The sequence below is a fragment of the Pristis pectinata genome, chromosome 17 (assembly GCF_009764475.1).
Source record: "Pristis pectinata isolate sPriPec2 chromosome 17, sPriPec2.1.pri, whole genome shotgun sequence".
Lineage (NCBI taxonomy): Eukaryota > Metazoa > Chordata > Chondrichthyes > Rhinopristiformes > Pristidae > Pristis > Pristis pectinata.
The window spans coordinates 44,173,147-44,198,461 of record NC_067421.1 but is presented as its reverse complement, the minus strand read 5'-3'; the positions used below and the strand labels follow the sequence as shown (position 1 = coordinate 44,198,461).

At 47.5% G+C, this 25,315-nt stretch overlaps 2 protein-coding genes across 4 annotated transcripts; one reads left to right on the top strand and one right to left on the bottom strand.

Moving 5' to 3' along the window:
- Positions 1-902: 902 nt before the first annotated feature.
- gtf2h3 (general transcription factor IIH, polypeptide 3) lies at positions 903-13,971 on the bottom strand. Of its 2 annotated transcripts, none has more exons than XM_052031894.1 (13): positions 13,830-13,971; positions 13,049-13,128; positions 9,453-9,559; positions 9,176-9,342; positions 9,016-9,078; positions 7,034-7,063; positions 5,712-5,740; positions 5,307-5,381; positions 4,094-4,147; positions 3,398-3,466; positions 2,257-2,392; positions 2,135-2,171; positions 903-2,048 (listed from the first exon to the last, which is right to left on the bottom strand). In XM_052031894.1, the coding sequence occupies exons 1-13, from the start codon at positions 13,837-13,839 to the stop codon at positions 1,961-1,963; spliced, it is 945 nt and encodes a 314-aa protein (XP_051887854.1). In that variant the 5' UTR covers positions 13,840-13,971; the 3' UTR covers positions 903-1,960. The 2 variants fall into 2 exon arrangements, with proteins under 2 accessions (XP_051887854.1, XP_051887855.1); XM_052031895.1 differs by having other exon boundaries at positions 2,139-2,171.
- Positions 13,835-24,185, top strand: eif2b1 (eukaryotic translation initiation factor 2B, subunit 1 alpha). 2 transcript variants are annotated; one of them, XM_052031896.1, is made up of 9 exons: positions 13,835-13,977; positions 15,883-15,984; positions 16,281-16,417; positions 17,493-17,609; positions 18,390-18,502; positions 22,397-22,465; positions 22,620-22,695; positions 23,322-23,447; positions 23,910-24,185. In XM_052031896.1, exons 1-9 carry the CDS (start codon positions 13,965-13,967, stop codon positions 24,063-24,065), a joined length of 909 nt encoding a protein of 302 aa, XP_051887856.1. In that variant the 5' UTR covers positions 13,835-13,964; the 3' UTR covers positions 24,066-24,185. The 2 variants fall into 2 exon arrangements, with proteins under 2 accessions (XP_051887856.1, XP_051887857.1); XM_052031897.1 differs by lacking the exon at positions 13,835-13,977 and adding an exon at positions 15,094-15,223.
- Positions 24,186-25,315: the final 1,130 nt, after the last annotated feature.

Genomic DNA, 25,315 nt, shown 5'->3' with positions numbered 1-25,315 from the left:
TACACTCACACCCCCCATCAGTAAGGCCTTGGCTCTCCACTTCTTTCTCGACAACAAACAGTTCCCCTCCAGCACCACCCTCCTCTGTCTGGCAGAACTGGTTCCTCCCACTTTCTCCAAACTAAAGGTGTGGCCATAGGTACTCGCAGGGTCCTCAGCCACGGCTGCCTTTTCATCAGCTAGGTGGAACAATCCATGTTCCAAGCCTATACTGGTAATGCTCCCAACTCTTTCTGTGCTACATTGGCGACTGCATTGGGGCTGCTTCCTGCACCCATGCTGAGCTCGTCAATTTCATCAACTTTGCCTCCAACTTCCACCCTGCCCTCAGATTCACTCGGTCCATCTCCAACACCTCTCTCCCCTTTCTGGATCTCTCTGTCTCCATCTCTGCAGACAGATTAACCACAGACATCTTTTACAAACCCACTGATTCCCGGTTACCTTGACTACACCTCTTCCCACCCTGTCACTTGTAAGGATGCTATCTCTAGCTGCAGCAACCCGTGAAATAAACCACCTTCCTTTTCCATTCAGGTTTCAAACACTCACATCACTGTGACGGCAACCAGAAGCATCTGTACCTGCTCCTGTACAAATTTCCAAAACGAGCCAGTTCTCTCCAGTCTGACACCTCAGGTCTTGAACTTTAACATAAAGCAGTGGAGGCCTTACCTGGCCTGTGTAATTTGTGAGTGTGTTGGAAATTGTTGGGTTCTTACCTACCAGTGTCTCTGTCAGACTTTCAAAGGTTTGCCTGTAAAGTTCCTGTAACCCGATGCCCAGCTGCACTTTCTGTGAATCTGGTGTGGCCCATACATTAGCCACTGGCCACACAACTAGTACTTCAGATTAGTAAATAAAAGTAATAAAACCTCAGTTCACGAGCAAGTGCAGTGAATGTTAGCCTTTTTGTGCAATTTATGGTAAAGAGCTTATGGTATTTATGGCAAATAACAACATTTAAAAGACATTTAGACAGATACACGGACAGGAAAAGTTTAGAGGGATTTGGGCCGAACACAGGCAAATGGGACTAGCTGAGGTGGGCACCTTGATCAGCATGGACAAGTTGGGCCGAAGGGCCTGTTCCGTGCTGTATGACTCTAAGCTGAGACAAACTGTAGAGTCAACCCTTGTGATTGCTGGGAGGGCTTCTCTTCTCATCCACGCATTCTGTGCAAGACAAATGTTTGTGGACAAGGCTAAAGCTGTATCACTGTGACTGGTCAACAATTGTACTGGTCAAATTCTGATCCAACATCTGGAGTCATCCAGGAAATTCCAGAGGTGATGTACGTTGCCGCCACTGGGCATTTTCTCTCCTCACCTGGAATACCGCATTTCATGAATGGTAAACTTGCTGTAAATGATCCCATGCAATGGAGCTGTGGACCTGCATCCAGAACCTTTAATGGAATTCATGGTGATCAGAACTCCCCCACCTTTGGACCCAAAGACCAGGAGACAGAAATTTCCCACCTGTGTTCAGTTCCACACCTCCCAACACACCAGTTTAAGCTGGAAGGAGATTCAGGGTAGGACAAGGATCCCCGTTCACAACGTCTAACTGGTACCAAGCTCAGGATACGATCGAAGGAGAAACCAGGGAAGGAGAAAAGGGAGCAGAGGTTATTCCGACTCCAGATGTGGGGGCAGATTTCCAGAATCCTATCTGAACTGTGCATTTATTACAAATGTGACATATACAAAAAAACACAAATTGGTCAAAAAAGACCCAGTGTTTGCAGGTGTGTGCCTGTTTCACCCACAGCGCAACACCTAGAGTTTAGCATTGTGTCACAGACAGAACAAACTCAACTCCTTATATCGGCTACAGAAGAATGGAGTTTTGTCAGTGGGTCTGGATCATTGCACCGACTCCATGGGCTCCTGATGCAGCCGGAAGAGCAGAAATCCCAGCAGGAGGAGGGCCCAGGATCGATTCCTGTTCCTGGTGTCAGCTCGCCAAGTAGTTCAGTGTCAGTTGTCTTGGTTTCTTCTTCTTCGCTTTCAGTACAGGTGGCAGAGCAAGTCTGAAAGCAGTCCTGAATGTAAAACAAAAAGACATCGTCACCAATCACGATGGAGCCCACCGTAAGGGGAGGAAACAATTGAACCTGTCGATACTCACTCACAGGTCGTGCAAATAGGGCTGAAGTTGCAAAATACTAAAAATTAAAAAGAGAAATCCATTAGAAACTGACCAACATACAAATAAAGACCTCAAAAACCAAGATGCTATTTAAAACTCACTGGATAAGCAGACAGAACACACGTAGCCAATTTCAATCAGGTTACGGTGGCAGAAGCAGGCAGCTCTGTAATCCACATGGACAGGAGGCGGGAGGACAAGCTGGGATCTCTGCTCTGGGTCTGGTAGGAACACCCACTGGCGGTGAGAGGTGGTGTGGGGCAAGGAGGACACAGAATCAGAGACAAAATTACATTAAAAACTTCAGTGATCTACAAAAAGCTATTCTAGGTTGAGGAAGTGAGGACTTTACTGCATCAAAAGATTTCTGTTGGGAAGGGTGTCAGGGAATGTAGATCTGATGGCTGTGGGGCTGAGGTACAGGTCCAACTGAATGACAAAGCAGGTTTCCTTCGACTCCTACATGACAGACAAAATTGTGCAGTGATATAATGAGAACAGGAAGTTTCACTTTGGATTTTCAGATCAGGCTTCAAGGAAGTGCCTCAGTCCCTCAAACAAACTCATTGTTGCGGCAGTTGGCACAAACACAGTGGCATGAACTACCCTAGTCCCTGCCCACGCTGATGGTCGAGGAAATGCAATGTATTTCAGGGCACAGTCTACCAATTTATTGAGTTAAAATACACAACAGTTTGTGGTGGGGTTTGAACTTTGACCTGCCTGGGAGGTAAACCAATGCAGCAACTGCTGCACACCGATCAGAGCGTCAGATCAACTGGAACCCATCCTCTGGAAGGCAGTGACACCAGGCACGGTGGGTGCAAGGACAAGGCAGCGTTACAGTGTCAGGGAGGTGACAAAGGATTCTTACATTTCACAAAACCTTTCATTCCCAGTGTCACAGCTCTGAACATCCTGAAGTTCAACGGAGGGGCAGGTGGATTCCAGCCCCACCTACCCAATACCCACCATCCGCACACACACACACACACACACACACACACCTGTCCCCACACACACACCCCATCCACCCAGTACCCACCATCCGCACACACACATCCATCCACACACACACATGCACACTCCATCCATGCATACACACCCCTATCTGTGCGCACACGCGCGTGCACACACACACACCCCTGTCCACAGAGTGTACCCCAGCCCCACTCCATCCTCATGGAGAACCACTGAACAAGTCAGGCAGCAGCAAACACCATGTTTAAGGATTCACCTTACCAGCAAATACTGTGTGAGTGCCAGCAGCTGTGGTATTTTTAAATATAATCCTCCGGTTATATCTGCAGCCTGTGGACAAAAAGAGAAGCCAGATTAAACTGATCCAGATGGGTTCTGAAATCCCTGTACATCAGGCACTGACCCTCAGACTGATCAGGGCAGAGAGATGACAGCTCTTAGTATCCTGGTTGTTATGGAACAGTTGGTGGGGTGGCGGGGGGGAGGTGGGGGTGGGGATGGTGGTGGGTGGAGTAAGAGATCCATACCTCTCAGACACACAGGTTCCTAGGAAATGAACTCAGGTTTCCAAGCTGGGATAGTCTGAGTCCAGGGAGAGGAGATGTTGATACCCTACTATGCTACTGTGCCAAAGGATCACTTCAGCTGAGGCAAGAACCCAGGCATCCAGGACAGCAGAGTTCCACAATCAGGCAACGCAGAGTCAACGGTGGCTGCACTAACCCTCCAATAACAAGCATCTCCGAGAAGCAGCAACTTAAGGAGCAGCACAGAGAACACGAGGGTCACACTGGTAGAACCCAGCTCCAGCCCTCAACGACCACCCAAATGGTTGTGTGGTGACTGTCAGATTATTGCTTACATACGAGGAAAGGTATTTTTGGGGTGGACTCTAATACAGTGGATACCTTACGTGAAACAGATGGTCTCAATCTAAAGCAGTCGTTCCTCACTTACCTGTTGCAGGAGTCCAGAGTCAGAGTCCAGAACACACGCGTCAATCAGAATATTCTGAGAGAGAAAGAATCCAGACATCTATATTACAAAATCCTTGGACTACTCCGCACTGTATACATTCTCTCTCTCCACCTCTGGATATGTACCGTCTACAAAATGTACGACACAAGTTGTCAAAATTGTCGTCAGCATTTCCTGAACCCACAACTTCGACCAGGGTAAAGGAGGAGGTCAGCAGGTGCAGGGGACACCACTGCTGCAGGTCCCTGTGACAGCCTGACCTGGAATTCCGACAACATTGCAAGAATTCCCTCCTCAGCAGAAGGACCTCAGCGGTTCACTTCCACCTTCTTGAGGGCACCCACAATAAATGCTGGCTTAGGTTATTAATCCAAGAGGGGAAGTCACTTCAGGGCTGAGCCAGTGTCTCAAACTCCCTGGGACATGATCCAATGCAGACACTTGTATAAATATAAAGGCAACAGTTGTAACACGTGCTGATGGACAGAAATGCACCAAATGTTATGGGACCAGGACAAGCACTCACACAAACTTGTCACTGTTTACTAGAGGTTTTAATATCTCGGGGTTACTAACTAAGCTTCTGCAGACAACTGTGGCAAAATAGATCTATTCACAGCTTATATTTCAACCGCACTTAACAGCCTGAAAATGAAACCTGGCAACTTCACTTGGGACTGACAAGTGAATCTACAGAGCAGTGTGGCACTGACCTACACAAACACCTTCCAAAACTGTTTGAGCTGCACCATGACAACTTCCTTCTGCTTCACCGAGCACTGTCAGTGCTGACGGAGGTGGATTTTCAAACCTTTCACCGAGAGATTCTAATTATTACTGGACTCACGTGTAACTCAGTCAGTATCACACTCGAAGATTGTGGTTTAATCAGATATTAAACAATAATCAACTCTGCCCTCTCCCACAGATGTAAAGGATCCCAAGATAGTATATCAAAGAAGCACACAAGTTATCTTTGGTGTCCAGACCAATATACATTCCTCAGTCAATACCACTAAAAAAATAATGATCAGATTGCCAGTTGTGGGAGCTTGCTGTGCACAAACTGCCTGCTGCTCATTGTACAGCAGTGACTCATATTTCAGAAAATAATGTCCATTCAGTCTTCATCCAGAAAACTAATCAGTGTTAGAAATCGTATTCTGTGAGAGGAGCAGCGCGCAAACTTTACCTGCTTCTGTGCTGCAAAAATAACATTCATAAAATTCATATATTGAGCAGCAGAGTCCTCAGCAGCTTTAATAACCTGTGGAAGAGATGGACAATTCTAAATCAAGCTGACATCACCTCTGCGTTGTGCTGCAGTGGGGTACAGGGATACCTCAGGTACATAATTAGGGCCAGGGGTTGGGGGCTGTGGTCACCTGTTCCCCGTCCCCAGACTTTACTGTCCCCTCCCACCCCACAGCCTCCAGGCACCACTCTCAGGCCCACAGCTCCGCAGCACCCAAGGTCATTCTCTCCAAGCCTCAGGTAACCTGCAGCCCCCTCGGACTCCCAGGCAACAGCAGTGTATCACTCCACCCCTTACAAAATATGTGCAAGAAATCTTTAACAGTAGCCACAGGAAACTCACCAGTATTCGGGACTTCAGCTCGTGGCTGGCTGCATTTTGTGGGAACAAAACGAAAACAATTTTTGTAACATCCGAGCTACAAGTTACAAAACATACTTGAAGTATTCCTAAATCTGTGCCTGATCAGTCCTGTTCCTCCCTCGGTAACACCGCACATTTACAGCATTAAACCAAAAATGACCATGCTGTGAAATATCACAGAAACGTGGGAGGCCATTCAGCCCCTTTACTGTTCACTTTGACCATGGCAGATCTATACCTCCACTCCAGTTGTTCAAATGCAAAATACTGAGATGATGTAAATCTGAAATAAACACACAGAATGCTGGGGGGGGGGGGGGGGGAGGAGGGGGAGGAGCACACGCAGATAGATGATCAGTGAGTCCAGGTGAGAGGGGGAAGGGAGGTGGGTGGGGGAGGGGGAGAAGATGTAATAAGCTGAGAGGTGAGAGGTAGAAGAGGCAAAGGGCTGAAGGAGGTGGAATCCGGTAGGAGAGGGCAGTGGACCATGGAATAGAGGAGGGGAAGAGAGGAGATGGGCAGGTCATCAAGGCAGGGGAAGGGAGCCAAAGGAATAGGGAAGACAAAGGGGTGGGGGGGAGGGAGACAAAGGGGTGGGGGGGAGGGAGACAAAGGGGTGGGGGGAGGGAAGACAAAGGGTGGGGGGTTACTGGAAGTTAGAGAAATCAATGTTGAGGCCATCAATTTAAGACATCTGGACAGGGACATGGATAGGAAAGGTTTAGAGGGATATGAACCAAACACCGGTAAATGGGACGACACCTTATTCGGCATGGATGAGTCAGGCCGAAGGGCCTGTTTCTGTGCTGTATGACTCCATATTATTATTGGTTAAAAAACCAGAAAATGCTGATAACACTCAGCAGGTTAGGCAGCATACGTGGACAGAGAAACAAATTAACGTTTTAGGTCAAAGACCCTTTTTCAGAATTGGGAAAAGTTAGTAAGTTGGTGGTTACTGAGATAGAGAATTAACTCCTGCTCAGTGACTGGGGATTCAAATCCCTGCAGCATTACGTATAATGGCTGGCAGGGACACGATGGGCTGAAGGGTCTGTTCCTTTGCTGTACAACTCTATAACTTTTTACCATCACTCTCACTTGCAACTCAGTGCCGAAACTCTGCAACTGGATTCTGCAATTCCCACGTGCTCCACTTGTGGAAAAGAGTGACTTCCAAACTGACATCATCATGTGGCTGGGATCTGTTAATTCAATCGAATATCTCATTCTGCACTCTGAGCTTCTAACAGACAATGAAGAAAAGCAGTACCTGAATCTCAGTAAACACACGTACTTACCATTCAACTCCTTATTCACTTTGTGAATATCTGACATCAGAAGTGGTAAGAAAAAAACAACAGTTGCAGACGAGAAGTCAGCTATGTGGTAATAGAATTAAAAACTCAGTTTGTTCAATTGAATAAGTGGATGCATTTTTAGCCAGACTCTGCCCAATACATCACTGGCACATCCCTCCCCACAATTAGTAGTGTCTAGAAGGCAACATCCATCATCAAAGATCCCCACCATCCGGGCTGTGCCATCTTCTCGTAGCTCCCACTGGGCAGGAGGTGCAGAAGCCTGAAGTCCCACACCACCAGGTTCAGGAACAGCTACTTCCCTTCAACCATTTGGTTCTTGAACCAACCAGCACAACCTGAATCACTACAGTTCACCAACACTATGACCACTTTGAGTTAAATGGACTTTTTTTGTTCTAATTGTGTTTTTTCTTGTAAAATTGTGTTTAATTTGTTTTTCTTGTGAATACTGCTTATCTGATGCTATGTGCCCGTGATGCTGCTGCAAATAAGCTTTTCATTGCACCTGTGCGCACGTGGACTTGTGCATGTGATAATAAACTCGACTTTGACTTGTCTGGAAGCTCCAAAATGTGCGGGTGAAAGGGCAGCCAAACAGAATTCTGTGAGGAACAACAACTCTGTAACAATGATCATATTGACAAGATTCAAATTTAGACCTAGAACTGACAGATAACCAGAACAAAATTATATTGCTTCCCCACTAATATTCTGCCATTCACATTTTGCGGATGACACAAAGGTTGGGGGTGTTGTGGATAGTTTGGAGGGCTGTCAGAGGTTATAGAGGGATATAAATAGGATGCAGAGTTGGGCTGAGAAGTGGCAGATGCAGTTCAACCCAGATAAGTGTGAAGGGGTTCATTTTGGTAGGTCAAATATGTTGGCAGAATATAGTCTTAATGGTAGGACTCTTGGCAGTGTGGAGGATCAGAGGGATCTTGGGGTCTGAGTCCATAGGACGCTCAAAGCAGCTTCACAGATTGACTCTGTGGTTAAGAAGGCATATGGTGTATTGTCCTTCATCAATCGGGGAATTGAATTTAGGAGCCGGGAGGTATTGTTGCAGCTATATAGGTCCCTGGTCAGACCCCACTTGGAGTACTGTGCTCAGTTCTGGTCGCCTCACTACAGGAAAGATGTGGAAGCCATTAGAGAGGGTACAGAGGAGATTTACAAGGATGCTGCCTGGGATGCAGAGCGTGCCTTATGAAAGCAGGCTGAGGGAACTCGGCCTTTTCTCCTTGGAGCAACGGAGGATGAGGGGGGACCTGATAGAGGTGTATAAGATGATGAGAGGTATTGATTGGGTAGATAGTCAGAGGCTTTTCCCCAGGGCTGAATTGGTGGCCACAAGAGGACATAGGTTTAAGGTGCTGGGGAGTAGATATAGAGGAGATGTCAGGGGTAAGTTTTTTAGTCAGAGAGTGGTGAGTGCGTGGAATGCGCTGCCGGCAACGGTGGTGGAGGCTGATACGATAGGGTCTTTCAAGAGACTGTTAAATCGGTACATGGAGCTGAGTAAAATAGAGGGCTATGGGTAAGCCTAGTAATTTCTAGGGTAGGGACATGTTCAGCACAGCTTTGTGGGCCGAAGGGCCTGAATTGTGCTGTAATTGTTCTATGTTCTATGTAGCCAAATCCACCCAGAAACCTCATAGTTATGAGACAACTTTGTGACCTATTCACCAGAAACATAATATCAAATGTTGTAAGTGTGGAGCAAGATTCACTTACACAAAAACCTGTTCAAGAACTCAACAATCAGAAAGTTTCTCCTGTGTGGACAAGAGTGAAACCCTGCAAGCTATGGCCAGTAATAATGAAATCTTGCAGAATATCAATGGCTAACAAATGAAAAGTCTGCAAATTATGGGTTTTGAGAGTGAAACACTGGCCATGACATCATCAACACAAGACAGCTCATAGACTTTGAATCAATTCTGGAGCAAGGATACAACAAAGTGCTTTTGCCAAAGATCCTGCCAGCAAGGTTTCTGTCAGATGTGCTCTCACTTCAGCTGCAATGCAAGAGAGGAAGACGTCACTTTGTCATCATGCAGCAACGCAGCGACACATTGTCAGTGCACTGGAGCTCAGGTCTGACACGATACTTACTTTTTGCCATTAGGTCTTTGATCTCCTCGGTGACAATGTCATTTCCTAACGCCAGGAGCTCAAATTTACCGTCCTTACTGCCAGATGAAGTAGATTCTGCAGAAGCGGTGTCACTACTTTCAGAAAAGCTTCCCGATTTCCATCGTTTACCTGGGTACAGGAAGCGGCTGCAGAAACAAGAGGAAAACCCGGGATCCCATTAACTTTCCAGCTCTGTGGAGGTCAACAGTTCTCTGGTGAGCTGCCAGATGCCACGGGCTCTCACGCACATCCTTACCTCTCCTGGCTGTGACTCGCGATAATCACCAGTCTGTTACTGCGGCTCATGAATAAGTGTGAGTTTCCCATCACCATCACTGCGTCCATACACTTGGAGAGGGTGAACTGGAAAACAGGACAGAAACCATGCCATAGGAGTTGTGTAAATACCTCTCTTACAGTCAAAATAAATTCAGAGGTTGCACCATCACCTGTCAGTTGTGAGTGCGAGGCACTTAGATCCACAGTTTGCATCACCGGTTGCTCCATAATGCAGCAAGATTAAACACACATGGCAAGAAGGTAAACAGAGAGAAAGCACGAGAAAGAACAGCGTTGAAAAAAGGATTGGTGGATAGAAATAAAACCAGAACAAGAAACAATTTCCCCACACGACTGGACAAGCAGAGAGTACAGCAGGCCCGTGTACACGTGTGTGAATGCAGAATACAGCAGGTCCGTGCACACGTGTGTGTGAATGCAGAATACAGCAGGTCCGTGCACATGTGTGTGAATGCAGAATACAGCAGGTCCGTGCACACGTGTGTGTGAATGCAGAGTACCAGACAAGGTTGGAGAGCTACAACTCTACAGGTGCGACGGTGCTCAGGGAAGATGGGGAAGTGATGGGGGGGGGTGGGGGGGGGGGGCAGCACTGAGTAAGGAAATGTTGCAGTGCTGGAGAAAGAGGAAACCCGGAACGATGAAGGACGGAATCATCCTCCTGCCGCCCCACTACCCTGGTGTCCCGCCCACCACTCCCACCACACTCTGTGTACAGAAGTCAGGAAGTCACATTGCAGCCGTATAAAACTTTGCTTAGGCCACATTTTTGTGTGCAGTTCTGGTCATTACAGGAAGGATGTGGAGGCTTTGGGGAGGGCGCAGAAGAGGTTCACCAGGACACAGCCTGGATTAGAGGGTATGTGATACAAGGAGAGGTTGGACAAACCTGGGATTGTTTTCTCTGGAACAGCGGAGGCTGAGGGGAGACCTGATAAAGGTTTATAAAACTATGAGAGGCATAGATAGAGTAGAATCTTTTTTCCCAGGGTGGAAATACTAGAGGGCAGGCATTTAAGGTGAGGGGGGAAGTTTAAAGACGGAGCTAGTTTTTCACACACAGAGTGGTGGGTGCCCGGAATGTGCTGCCAGGTGTGGTGGTGGAGGCAGATGGGATGGTAACATTTGAGAGCCATTTAGACATGTGCAGGGAATGGAAGGATGGGGACTGTGTGCAGGCAGGTGGGATTAGTTAGATTGCCATCGTGGTCGGCACAAACATGATGGGCCGAAAGGCCTGTTCTGGCTGGACTGTTCTGTGTTCAGCGTACTTGGCCATTCCACCGGGTCAGTCCCCCCCACCCCCGGGTCAGTCACTGCCCCACACCACCGGGTCAGTGCACCCCCCCACCACCACCACCCCCCCATCCCCACAACACTGGGCCAGCACCCCCCCCCTCCAACAGTGTGTTTCTGGCCCAATGGGGAATATCTGGGAAACACTGGTGATAATATTTAGAATAACTGTGGTAAATGATATAGAGTGCTCCAAGGCAAAAATATTCAATTGATGAAGGGCCAATTTCACTGAGATGAGAACAGACCCAGCACAGGAGAACTGGTATCAAACTGTAATTGAACAACGCAAGACCTTTAAGGTAAAGAAGTTTCAACCATAGTCTGGCTACATTCCCGTGAGGAATGGAGTGGAATTAAAACTAAGGATAACCAAAAAGACGGACATTCAAATAGAGCAGAAAGAGGAGCAAACATCACAGAAAACGTGAGGCAAGGAGAGGGCTCAAGAAAAGAGCAGCAGCAAACGTGAAAGGGAATCAAAGGTTCAGTTGCATCTGAGCTGGGAAAGGGCTGTATGGGGAGAGGTGGGGCTGATCAGAGACTGACTGGAGGAAGAGGTACCAAGTGAGCGCTCTACATCATCGCACCAGGGAAGTTGTTGATGAAGTCTCAGTAGAGGAGAAAGTGAATGATTGTGAGTGGACCAAAAAAATGTTCCAGAAATAACAATCAGCAACAGAATGAGAAGTCACTTGGAGATTAGGGTGCTGAGACCCCAGCAACATCTTCCTGGGTGAAGATTTATGTAAAGTGCTCACTCAGTATCTCACATGGATTTATTAAAGGCAATTTTATAAAACTCTGGTTAGGCCACATCTGGAGTATTGCATTCAATTCTGGTCGCCCCATTACAGGAAGGATGTGGGGGCTTTGGAGAGGGTACAGAAGAGGTTAACCAGGATGCTGCCTGGATTAAGAGGGCATGAGCTATAAGGAGAGGTTGGACAAACTTGGGTTGTTTTCTCTGAAGCAGCAGAGGCTGGGGAGAGATCTGATAGAAGTTTATAAGATTATGAGATGTATAGACAGACAGCCAGTATCTTTCTCGCGGGGTCGAAATGTCTAATACCAGAGGGCATGCATTTAAGGTGAGAGGGGTTAAGTACAAAGGAGATGTGCGGGGCAGTTTTTATTTACAGAGGGAGGTGGAGGCCTGGAATGCGCTGCCAGGGGTGGTGGTGGAGGCAGATATGATAGAGACGTCTAAGAGGATCTCAGATAGGCACATGAATTGGACCATGTTTTTCTTGTGAATGTTGTGTGTCTGATGCTATGTGCCTGTGAGGCTGCTGCACGTACTTGTACATAAAACAATAAACTCGACTTTCTACGAGCAGGCAGAAAGGAATTGTTCAATTAGATGTCATTAGTTTAATTGGTTCGGCACAACATCGTGGGCTGAGGAGCCTGTTCCTGTGCTGCACTGTTCTTTGTTCTAAACCATATCTAATAAACTTGATACTGTCTTCTTGTGAAGTAACAGAAAGGTTGATAAGGGAGATGCGGTTAGTGTAGCGTCTATAGATTTCCAAAAGGCTTTTGAAAAGATGCCATATTATGTCTGTCTTCACGATTGAAGACCATGGGCTGTAACAGCAGTGATAGAGAAAGCGAGTACGAATGAAGTGTTTCAGAATGGAGGGAAATGTACAGTGATGTTCCCCAGGGGTCGGTACTTACACCAATGCTTTTATTAGTACATATTAACGACTTTAACAACAGAGCAAAACAACACTTTAGTGCTTGGAGGATTTTGTGTTCTGGGGAATATCAACAACTTTTTCTGTGCCAACATTCACCTGGGAACCAGTTCCACTGGGCGCTCACACAAACCACAATGCTCACAGTAGGAAAACTATTCCATCAGAATAACCCTGGGGCTCAGTGGGAGGGTGGGTAGCAGGTTGGATAGGTGATGTTTGTGATCTAATTGAGAGGTGGAAAGATGATCAAAGAATGTTCAGGAATGGTGGCAATCCACAGCTTTTATGGGAGGCACAATGGTGTAGCTGGTAAAGCTGCTGCCTCACAGCACCAGAGACCTTGGTTCAATCCTGGCCTTGGGTGCTGTCTGTGTGGAGTTTGCATGGGTTTCCCCCGGGTGGTCCAAATCCCCTATTCCTCCTGAGCCTCTCCACTCCCCACACTTAGTGGCACAGATTCCCTGAACACTGGATCCCAAGGTGTTATTTTCTGAAGGAAAATTACCATTTAAATGAAACAACATTATCTGCCTCCAACCTAATTTCTTACCTGGGATTCTTTCAGGATTTGCTGGCCCCACCAAACAGGATTGACATCCACCACAATAACGAGGAGGCTGATATCCTCATCTGTTTGGAAAATGAAAGGAAAATGTGGTCACTAATGGTTGGCTGGTGAAGATCATGGCACATCTTCTGAAAGCTACAACAGGTCCTTCAAATCAAGGTGTCTGTGAGGTATCAATGATGGGAGTCAATCCTGATCCAGGATGAGATGGAAGCCATTCAGAGAGGAACTGAGGGGATAATGGTGCAAGAAAGGACATTGTTATTGCAGAGCTGCAGCCCATTGAGTTGTCCCTCTGGGGACTCTGATCCCTTACACATCACCCATTCCTTTCACTCAATACTCTCGAACTCCCCATACAACCCTCGCAGCCAGCTCTCTTCCTTCAACACAACCCCTTGCAATCCACAAAAAGCAGCAGGAACTCAGCGGGTCAGGCAGCATCTGTGGAGGGAAATGGACAGTCAGTGTTTCAGGTCGAGATCCTTCATGTGGAGCAGGGTAACTGCTGGGAGGGGCGGGGAGGAGGAGGAGGGGGGAGGAGGAGGGGGGAGGGGGGGAGGAGGAGGGGGGGAGGGGGGGAGGGGGGGAGGAGGGGAGGGGGGGAGGGGGGGAGGAGGGGAGGGGGGGAGGGGGGGAGGAGGGGAGGGGGGGAGGGGGGGAGGGGGGGAGGGGGGGAGGGGGGGAGGGGGGGAGGAGGGGAGGGGGGGAGGGGGGGAGGGGGAGGAGGGGTAACTGCCGGGCGGGAGGAGCCGTCACTCACCCGCCGCCATCGCTCCGCCGTGTTTCCGGCCCAGGTGCAGCGCTGAAACAGTCCGGGTCCCGTCAGCCCGGAACCGTTGACCGACGGCTCTTACCGGAGGACAGTTTAGTGCGGAGGTGGCAGCGGTCCGGCGGGATGGATGAGGAGGGTCGGTGACCCGGGGGGGGCCCAGGCGCTGGATCCGCGCCGCCGTACCGTGTGGGGGAAGGGAGGGATGGGTCGGGGGGAGGGTGTTGAGGGGGGTTGTGGGAGTGTGTGTTGGAGGGGTGGGTGTGTGGAGGGGGGAGGGGGGTGTGTGGAGGGGGGAGGGGGGTGTGTGTGCGGGGGTGTTGGGGCTGGTGTGTGGAGGGGGGAGGGGGGGTGTTGGGGTGGGTGTGTGGAGGGGGGAGGGGGGTGTTAGGGTGGGTGTGTGGAGGGGGGAGGGGGTGTGTGTGCGGGGGTGTTGGGGCTGGTGTGTGGAGGGGGGAGGGGGGGTGTTGGGGCTGGTGTGTGGAGCAGGGAGGGGGGGTGTTGGGGCTGGTGTGTGGAGGGGGGAGGGGGGGTGTTGGGGTGGGTGTGTGGAGGGGGGAGGGGGGGTGTTGGGGTGGGTGTGTGGAGGGGGGAGGGGGGTGTTGGGGTGGGTGTGTGGAGGGGGGAGGGGGGTGTTGGGGTGGGTGTGTGGAGGGGGGAGGGGGGTGTTAGGGTGGGTGTGTGGAGGGGGGAGGGGGTGTGTGTGCGGGGGTGTTGGGGCTGGTGTGTGGAGGGGGGAGGGGGGGTGTTGGGGCTGGTGTGTGGAGGGGGGAGGGGGGGTGTTGGGGCTGGTGTGTGGAGGGGGGAGGGGGGGTGTTGGGGTGGGTGTGTGGAGGGGGGAGGGGGGTGTTAGGGTGGGTGTGGAGGGGGGAGGGTGGGTGTGGAGGGGGGAGGGGGGGTGTTGGGGTGGGAGGGGGGTGTTGGGGTGGGTGTGGAGGGGGGTGTTGGGGTGGGTGTGTGGAGGGGGGAGGGGGGTGTTGGGGTGGGTGTGTGGAGGGGGGAGGGGGGTGTTGGGGTGGGTGTGTGGAGGGGGAGGGGGGTGTTGGGGTGGGTGTGTGGAGGGGGGAGGGGGGGTGTTGGGGTGGGTGTGTGGAGGGGGGAGGGGGGGTGTTGGGGTGGGTGTGTGGAGGGGGGAGGGGGGTGTTGGGGTGGGTGTGGAGGGGGGAGGGGGGTGTTGGGGTGGGGAGGGCACCGCCGATGACCTGTGCCGGACCCCGCAGCGTCTGCAGGGCCGGACAGGTGAGGGTGGTGATGGGCGGTGGGGGGAGGGGTCCCTCCTTGACCTCGTCTGCAGCTCCGAGAAGGTGGGGCTGAGCTACTGCGGTGCTGCTGCAGGCGCTCCCTCAGTGTTGTTCCTGGATTTGGACGGTGACAGTGAAGGACCGGTGAGATATTTCCCTGTCAGGATGGAGTGTGATGTGGAGGGGAATCTGCAGTTGGTGGTGTGCCCCCTGCCCTTGTCCTTCTTTCTGGAAGCGCACATGGGTTTGGGAGGTGCATCAGAGTAAATGCAGTGCATTTTGTCCATGCTGTGGTCACAGCAGGTGGTAGGGGGAGCTGATCTAGAGGGACGTTTTGCCATGGATGTTTCTGTGCACTTTGAGAGTGTTGGCACTGTACTCATCCAGGCAGGTGAAGAATGTTCTGTCACACTCTTGACTTGTGCTTTGTAGATGGTGGCAAGATCTTGGGCTGTCAGGAGGTGAGTCACTCAGCAGCTGATGCCCTGCCTCTGACCTGTTCTTGTAGCCATGGTATTTGTGTGGCTGGTCCAGTTGAGTTGTGCTCAGGGTTTTGGTGGTGAGGGACCCATGATGATAATGCTATTAGATGTGGTTAGATATTTTTTGTTGGAGATGAGGAATGCCCAGTTATTGTGGTGTATATGTGATCCGTCACTTCTCAGCCGGGATATTGACTTGCTCTTGGCATATACAGGCATGGGCTCCTTTACTTGCTGAGGGAGTTATGATGATTAAGAACGTACTAAAATAAGTAATTGTCTGTGCCTCAACCAAATGGCATAATCATCTGACTTTTGCAGAGCTTGTGGACTATTTCAAAACCCAAATGAGGGAGAATGAAGATGTGGCTTCTGCAGTTGCAGCCATTCGTACCTTGCTGGAGTTTTTGAAGAGAGATAAAGGTAAATGAAACCTGATGTAGTTTACAACCACTTTCTGCACCTGTGTTTTCTTTTATTGAGACTGTTAGATGAATCTGTTCACTCTTCCAAATTTAAAAGTTATACAGTTTATAAAAAACCTAGTAATTCTTGTGCATGAGCAGGATGCTGTATTTTCAGAGTTTTGTCAGTTGATTGACATTCTCAGATTATTGCTACATTTATGTAGAATACATTTGTTGATGCTGAAAGAAATGTGAATCCTTTCACTTCACACCAAGCTTCAAGTTGTTCCCTGTGTGTGTTTCTGGAATTAGGTGAGACCATTCAGGGGTTAAGGGAGAATCTGAAGGGAGCCATTAAAATCCTATGCAGTGTAGACTCGTCAGTGGCAGTGTCTTCAGGTGGTGAACTCTTCCTCCGTTTTATCAGTCTTACCTCCCTGGAACACCCGGTACGTACCTTGGTGTGGACAATGACCTTTATGTATCTTTGAATATGGACAATGGAATCCCCTCCCTACACCTCTCCACTTTAAATCGCCCCATGACACCTACCTCTTAGACTAAACCTTTGGTCACTTTTCCTCTATCTGCTTGCATGGCTCAATATCAGATTTTGTTTGTGCTCCTGTGAAGTGCCTTGTGATGCTAAAGGCCTGTATAAACGTATGTTGCTCTGTAAGTGGAAAGGTGTTCCAAATGGCTCTGCAGCGGCACTTACCCACCAGTCTGTGGGTGACAGACCTCAGCAAAACACATGTGGACTGGTGACCAGACGCCGGCCCTGCTGATCGGTGAGGAAGCCCACCTCTCAGAATGGGGCTGCAGCATTGATCCCATGGGATCCCATTGATCTGCAGCAACAGTATTTGATGACGTGAGTCTCCAAACTCTGGTTCAGTTGAGTTCTGTGAATTAGAACAAAGTTGATTTTATAAAAAGTTGTTGTTGCCTCCAAACACGTTCCTGTGTGATCTGTGCATGTGGAGTGGGAATAATTTTCTGTCCCTGAATGTTATGCTGTGTTCCAATACAGATGACCCTTGCGTTATAGAAATTTGCCTTTACAGAATTCACAAATCATTATCCAAAAATTTGAGATGCAGAACAAAATTCACTCACGGAATTTATGTGGGGGGATAAAAGTAAATACAATTTATTTTCTTTCAACTTGTGTTTCTTGACACGTGCGCAGATAATGCGGATTCACGTTATGGAAAACTCATGATATGGGCCACTTTCTAGGAATGCAAACCCCCAGTATTGCGAGGGTCACCTGTATTGTTGCAGCCCTCCTCTACTGGAGGTGCTGCCATACCACCAATGGACCAGGAGGAGGTGGTTCATAGATGGAGACATTCACAATAGGAATGTATAAAGGACAGTGTAGAACCTTGAAATGTGGGCTGAATCATTCCCTCTGAGCCTAACTTGATGGCCAGTAGAACCTGGTGAGCTGTGGGAGATCAGGTGTTTTGTGATATTTCCAAGATTGCTCTTAACTGAGTTTAAACTTTCTTATTGTAGGATTATTCAATATGCAAAAAGACGATGATAGACAGAGGGGAGCTTTACTTGGAAAGAATTTCCGTTTCAAGGAACAAGATCGCAAACCTGTGTTCCGCGTTTATAAACGACGGTGCAGTGAGTACTGAATCAGCTGTATGGAGAGCTTGCAGACCTTCTTCACCCTTTTCTCACCTATCATCCTTCCTGCAGGTTCCACATGTGACAATACGAACAGTACAACAGGAGTCACCGTCCTCATATATAAAAGAAAAACTCAGTTTGAGCTCAGTAGCCCCAGTCTTCTCATGGGAAATTTTTGGATCATTTGAGGTGCTCAAGAAGAGGCTATTGGCCAATGGGTTAATATCAAGGCTTTCAACTCTGATAGATACAGACCTTTGCTGCAAATGTCAGACAAAGACCTGTAGTTAGCTGGGTTCCCTCTGTTAACATCCTTAAATAAATGCAGTTTCCAATCTCTCAATTCTCAAAGAACTTTACAAAATTAAGACAAGGTTAAATCACGGTCAGGGTTAAATCTACTTAAATCACATTATTTTCACCTTTGTTGCATGTAAAGTCCAGTTGGTTGCTTCCTTTGAGATTTTTAGGCTTCCATGTACTGGTGATGTTTGTCATTGGAAACAGCAATATAATCTGGCAGCTCCAAATATCTGAAGCCCCAACATCTGTCCCTATCATTTACAGAGTAACCATGTAAAGTCCTAACGCTGTTTCAGGATCCTTTAGATTCATTTCCCTTTGTGAAGAAATTCGTGTCTTTCATTTGGTATTTATTTTCAATGTACAGGTTAAAATCAGGAACAATTGTTCTCATTTATCCTAAACGTCAGTGCATTGTGTTCACAAGGAGTGCCTACTGGTTGTTGTAATCCATTCTCACTTCTTTCCCAGAAAATTTTGACCCACTCTTCTTCACGGGTGGTCCTGCGTGTACTGGAGAACGCTGCCAAGGCCAAAAAACGCTTCAGTGTTTACGTTACAGCATCACAACCTGATTCCTCAGGGTGAGTCCGAATTACACATTGTCTGGAGAGTCTGCTAGTCACCTGGAGAAGCTCCTGGCCAGTACCTATTATGTAGACAGAACAGACCCTTCCCATGAGCTTTGCAGTCACCCTCTCTGTTGTGGCCAGTGTTATCAGGCAGAGCCTCAGTTTGAGGTTTCTGTTTTACTAAACGATGATACCAAGTGTTACTGAATCCACTCTGGACCCATGCACCTACACAACCCTAATGTGTCCCCAAGTATTTCACGGCTGCACATTAACCCTGTAGTACATGGGGCTGCAGACTTCAGTGATCAACCTGGACATCAGGTAAACACTGTTTTATGGAAGAACTTACAATTTACTTGTGACTTTTGAGGCCGGTCTATATTATGTTCACCATCAAGTTTACAGATGACACTAAAGTAGGTGGCATTGTAGACAGTGGAGATGGTTAACAGGATAGTTACAGAGGGATCTCGATCAGCTGGGTCAGTGGGCTGAGGAATGACAAATGGAGTTTAATTCGGATAAGTGTGAAGTGTTGCATTTTGGAAAGTCAAATCAGGGTAGAACATTCACAGTGAACGGTAGGGCCCTGGGGAGCGTTGTAGAACAGAGGGACTTAGGAGTACAAGTACATGATTCACTTAAAGTGGAGTCACAGGTAGATGGTGGTGAAGGAGACTTTTGGTACGCTGGCCTTCATCGGTCAGGGCATAGAAGCTGAGATGTGGTTGTACAAGATGGTGAGGCTGCATTTGGAGTAATTGTGTGTAGATATGGTCATCCTACTAATGGCATTGATGACATGAAGCTGGAAAGAGTGCAGAGGAGATTTACGAGGATGTTGCCAGGGTTCAAGGGCCTGAGTTACAGGGAGAGGTTGGGCAGGCTGGTACTTTATTCCCTGAATCATAGGAAACTGAGAGGTGATCTTACAGAAGTGTGCAAAATCATGAGGGGCATGGATAGGGTGAATGCACACGGTCTTTTTGCCAGGGTTGGGGAATCAAGAACTAGAGGACATAGGTTTAAGGTGAGAGGGGAGAGATCTAATTGAACCTGAGGGACAACTTTTTCACCCAGAGGGTGGTGCGTATATGGAACGAGCTGCCAGAGGAAGTGGTTGAAGCAGGTACGTTAACAACATATTAAAAAAAACAATTGGACAGGTCCATGGATAGGAAGGGTTTAGGGGGATATGGGTCAAATGTGGGCAAATGCCTAGCTCAGGTTGGCACTTTGGTCGGCATGGATGAGTTAGGCTGAAGGGCCTGTTTCTGTGCTGTGTAACTTTGACTATGTGTTAGTCCCATCTCCCAGCACATGGTCCATATTCTTCTGTGCCTAGGCGATTTAAGTGCTCATCTGAACACTTCTTAAATACTGTCAGTGACCCAGTTTCCACCGCTCCCTCAGGCAGTGTGTTCCAGATACTCCCCACTCTCTGGTGAAGAAGTTCCCCCTCAGATCCCCTCTAAATCTCTCCCCCCTCACCCGAAATCTGTGTCCTCCAGTTTTATCTCCCTCCGATACAGGGAAAGTTTCCTACGGTGTACTCTATCTATACCCCTCATAATTTTATACACCTCAGTCACATCCCTTCTTAACCCCCTCCAGGGAGAACAGACCCTGCCTCCAGTCTCTCCTCATAACTAAACTGCTCCATCCCAGGCAACCTCCTGGTCAGTCTCCTCCACACCCTCTCCATCACTATCACATCCTTCCTGTAGCACAGTGACCAGAACTGCTCGCAGTGCTCCAGCTGAGGTCTGACCAGAGTTTTGTAAAGTTGGAGCATAACCCTCTGACTAATGAAGGCCAGTATCCCATGTGTCTTCCTAACTATGTTATCCACCTGTGTTGCCACCTTCAAAATCTATGGACTTGTACTGCAAGGTCCCTCTGTTCCTCAATACTCCCTACGACCCAACCATTCTAGTCTCATTACTACTCCCACTTTACATTTGTGTGGATTAAACTCCATCTGCCACTTATCAGCCCACTTGACAACACATCGATATCTCTCTGTGGAGGACAACCTTCCATACTATCAACAACCCCACCAATCTTCATGTCATTTGCAAACATATTAATCATGCCTCCCACATCTGCATCCAATCATTCATGTACATTATAAACAGCAAGTGTCCTGACACGATCCTTGTGGGACACCACTAGACACAGGCATCCAATCGCAAAAACAACCCTCTACCATCAGGTGTAGGGAATGTTCATGGTGTATATCCTAGCCTCATTAGTACTCCCAAAATATATCCTATTGCCAAGCCAATTTTAGATCCAGTTTGCCAGCTTCCCCTGGGCCCCAACCTTTTGAACCTTGTGGGACCTTGTCAAAGTCGTACTGAAGTCCATGTAAATCACATTGACTGCCCTGCCCTCAGGAATACACATTGTTACCTCTTCAAAGAATTCAATCAGATTTGACAAACAAGATCACCCCTTGATTAAACCATGCTCATTGTCTCTGATTAGTCCCTGCCTTTCCAAACAATCATTAATCCTCTCCCTCAGAATTTTTTTCTAGTATCTTCCCTATCACTGTTGTTAGGCTCACAGGTCTATAGTTAACAGACTTTTCCCTACTGTCTTTCTTGAAAAGGGGGACCACGTTTGCTGTCCTCCAATCATCCGGTACCTCACTTGTGGCCAGCGGAGATGTAAAAATCTCAGCCAGAGCCCCAGTAATCTCTTCCCTTGCCTCCCGCAGCAGTCTGGGATTAATGCTGTTAAGGCATCGAATATCTCCTCTTTATTTATGGAGACTTGCACTGGAATTTCACCTTCCCCTTGCGTAGATAAAAATAGACAGAGTCTGTTCCCCAGGATTAGAATGTCAAGTACTAAGGACGTTCATCTAAGGTGAGAGGGGCAAAGTTTAAAGGAGATATACGGGACAAGTTTTTTTACGCAGAGAGTGGTGGGTACCTGGAACAGACTGCCAGGGGAGGTGGTAGAAACAGATAGCAGATGCAGTGTTTAAAATGCAGTTGGATAGATGCATGAATATGTGCTGTTATAAATTCATTGAAACTAGTACAGTGAGATGGACTCTTGACCTCACAATCTACCTCGTTATCACCTTGCACCTTATTGTCTACCTGCATTGCACTTTCTCTGTAGCTGTTACACTTTATTCTGCGTTGTTATTGTTTTACCTTGTACTACCTCAATCACTGTGTAATGAATTGATCTGTATGAACGGTATGCAAGACAAGCTTTTCACTGTACCTCGGTACAAGTGATAATAATAAACCAATTCCAATATGCAGGGGACGGAGGGACGTGGATCATGTGCAGGCAGAAGAGATTTAGTTTAATTCAGCATCGTGTTTGGTGCAGACATTGTGGGCCAAAGGGTCTGTTCCTGTGTTGTACTGTTCGGTGTTCAATGCATTTAGGGCCACACCTATGCCTTCCAGTTCCATGCACAGTTTGCCTCTGCTGTCCCTAATGGGCCCTACCTTTTCCCTGGTTATTCTTTTGCCCTTAATAACTTCGAACCCCTTCAGATTTGCCTGAATCCTGTCTACCAGTGATATTTTGTGACTCCTCTTTGTCTTCCTAATTTCCTTTTTAAGCCTCCTACACATTTAATGCTCTTGACAGGCCTCCCCGTCATTAGTTCCCTTTACCTGTTATATGGTTACTTTGTTCTCTTTAGCCAACCCTCTATCCCTCAACATCGAGGGTTCCCTGTACTTGTTACCCTGGGCTTCACCCTTACAGGAACATGTTGACCTTGAACTCTTGCTATCTCCTTTGAATGCTACACTGTTGTCATTTTGTTAATTAAAATTTTACACTTGTCAGCTGAATTTATCTCTAAAATCTCAAAGTGTTATAGGATTTGGAGTGAATCAAGTAACTTTACTGTTTATCTTCCAGACTTAAAAGTGCAGAAAGACTAAAAAAGCTGAATATTCCAGTGACGGTGATCTTAGATGCTTCAGTCGGGTATGTTGGGAAATATTCTTCGGGGACAGTTGAAAAGAGTCCTGTTTGACCAGTTTGGAGGTGTTATTTTCACAATGTTGAAGCAGTTGGACGATTACTGTGTATATCATCTATTTTCTGGGTCCCTACATGAACTGTTTTCCTTCGTTTGCAGGTACATTATGGAGCAAGTGGACCTGCTGCTGGTCGGGGCTGAAGGGGTCGTGGAAAGTGGAGGAATCATTAACAAGGTGACGGTTTCTTCCTGTTAACCGAATCTAACTTGCTCCCTAATCATGTGACCAGGAAAGGAATCGGGAATGTGAATCTTTCAGCCCATTTCTTCATTTGATCCCATCTCCGTGCAGCACCTGCCACCACCCCCTCTATCCCATGACTCTTGCTTCCCTTGGGCAGTCCCTCGGAATCGAGGATAACCTGTCTGCTGTCCTAACCAATCCATCGGTCAGTCTTGATATTAAAATTTCCAATTGAAGCCCAGTTTTTGTGGCGGTGATTTTGATTTTCACCTTTGGCTGGATATCACCCCCAAATGGCTTGGACTTATTGTAAGGTTTTTTGCCCTTGGGATTTCCCCAGCTGTGTGACGGAAGAAGTGTAAAGGGCTCAGTCAGAGGGTTTGGGCTTTAGTCCTAATACACAATTTGTTGCCCCAGTAACGTGGGGGAAACATTTTCTCCATTTACACTGTTTGAAAACACAGCAATTCCAAAAAAAAATTGGTATTGTCGAAACCAGTGTTGTTAAAGCCAGTAATTAACTTATATTTGCAAAGAACCACGTGTCTGTGGAACATAGTCATCGTGAGGTTTCTTAAGTTCATCTAAATGAAGGGCAATTTGTTTTCTCTTTGCAGATTGGAACGTACCAAATGGCAGTGTGCGCAAAAGCACACAACAAACCCTTCTACGTGGTGGCAGAGAGTTTCAAATTTGTCCGGCTTTATCCCCTCAATCAGCAAGATGTTCCTGACCGTTTCAAGGTGAGAAAATTCAGAAACAATTGCTCAAAATGAAGTTTTTTCTCATGCCTTGGGTCAATATTTTGATTAATTACATTATGGTTACCTCGGTTAATAATTGCACTCAGAACTGGTGACTTTCACTGATGTTAGTTTCTGCTTCAGGCACTTCACAAGAAATACAAAAACTTATTATATACTTTCTGCTAACAACAGAAAAGGTTGTACTTCTGATGCTCTTTGGGAGTAGGGAGTGCTCGGCAAAGGTCACTGCATCTTTCTCTGCTTCAAACGTTTAAAAGATAAAGGCTTCATGGGGACAGAGTGAGGCAATGGGATTAGCGTGGAATTGATACAGGACCATGGGAAGTGTATGAGCGATGAGATTAGTTTATGATGGTTCTGGCAAAGATCTAGCATGTACTGGACCTGTGCTGAAATGCTATAGCTATATAATGTTAATTGATGCATTTTAATTTACAGTACAGAGCAGAGATACTAAAATCGGCAAAGAACCTTGCAGAGGAGCATCCGACAGTGGACTACACCCCACCATCGTTCATTACCCTTTTGTTCACTGATCTGGGTGTCCTCACCCCATCTGCTGTTAGTGACGAATTAATTAAACTATATTTGTAATAATGTGTCTGCTCCTTTTGAAAACAGGCAGTAATAAAATTATCTTGCAGCACAAAGTAGACATTTAAAATAGCTGGACGAGTTGAATATTTAATGAAGTGAGCTAGTCTGGTAGGTGAGATCACAGGGTGAGCTAGACAATTGGATACTAAATCGGAAGGAGACAGAGGGTGGTAGTGGACGGATGTTTTTCAGATTGAAGGCCTGTGACCAGTGGTGTGTCGCAGGGATCAGTGCTGGGTCCTCTATGTTTTAGATACATTAATGATTTGGTTGGGAATGTAGTTGGCAAGGTTAGTAAGTTTGTGATGACACCTAAATGGTGGTATAGGGGACAGTGAAGAAGGTTGTCTAAGATTATAATGAGATCTTGATCAACTGGGGAAGTGGGCCAAAGAATTGTAGATGGAATTTAACCCAGACAAGTGCAAGAGGTTGCACTTTGGTAAATTATACTTGTACAGTAAATGTTAGGGCCCTGGAGAGTGTTGTGGAACAGAGACACCTAAAGATACAAGTACATAGTTCCCGGAAGTAGTGACACAGGTAGACGGTGATGGAGGTGGTATTTGGCCTGCTTGCCTTCATTGGTTAAGATACTGAGTACACGAGTTGGAAATGTCATGTTACAACTGTACAAGTCGTTAGTGACACTGCTCTTGGAGTATTGTGTGCAGTTCTGGTCACACAGCTATAGGAAGGATGTCATTAAGCTGGAAAAGGTGCAGAAAAGATTCGTGAGGATGTTACTGGGGCTGGAGGGCTTGAGTTATAAGGAGAGGCTGGGACTTTATTTTTGCCCTGGAGTGTAGGAGGCTGAGGGATGACCTTGTAGAGGTCTATGAAGTCATGAAGGGCATAGATAAGGTTGAGGGTTGTTTATGTGATTGGATGCCTGTGACCAGTGGTGTTCCACAGGGATTGGTGCTGGGACCCCTGCTGTTTGTCATGTATGTGAATGATTTGTATGGGAGGTGTGACCAGCAAGTTTGCAGGTGACACGAAGCTTGGTGGAGTAGTTGACTGTGCCGAGGACAGACTTGGGCTGCAGGGTGATATCAGTGTGCTGGGAAAATAACAGAGTTTAATCCAGATAACCATGATCTGTTGCATTTTGGGAGCACTAATGAGGCTAGGGCATACAGCGTTAATGTTAGGGTCCTGGGGAGTATTCAGGAACAGAGAGATGTCTAAAGATCCTTGAAAGTGGCAACACAGGTAGATAATGTGGTTAAGAAGGTAAACAGGAT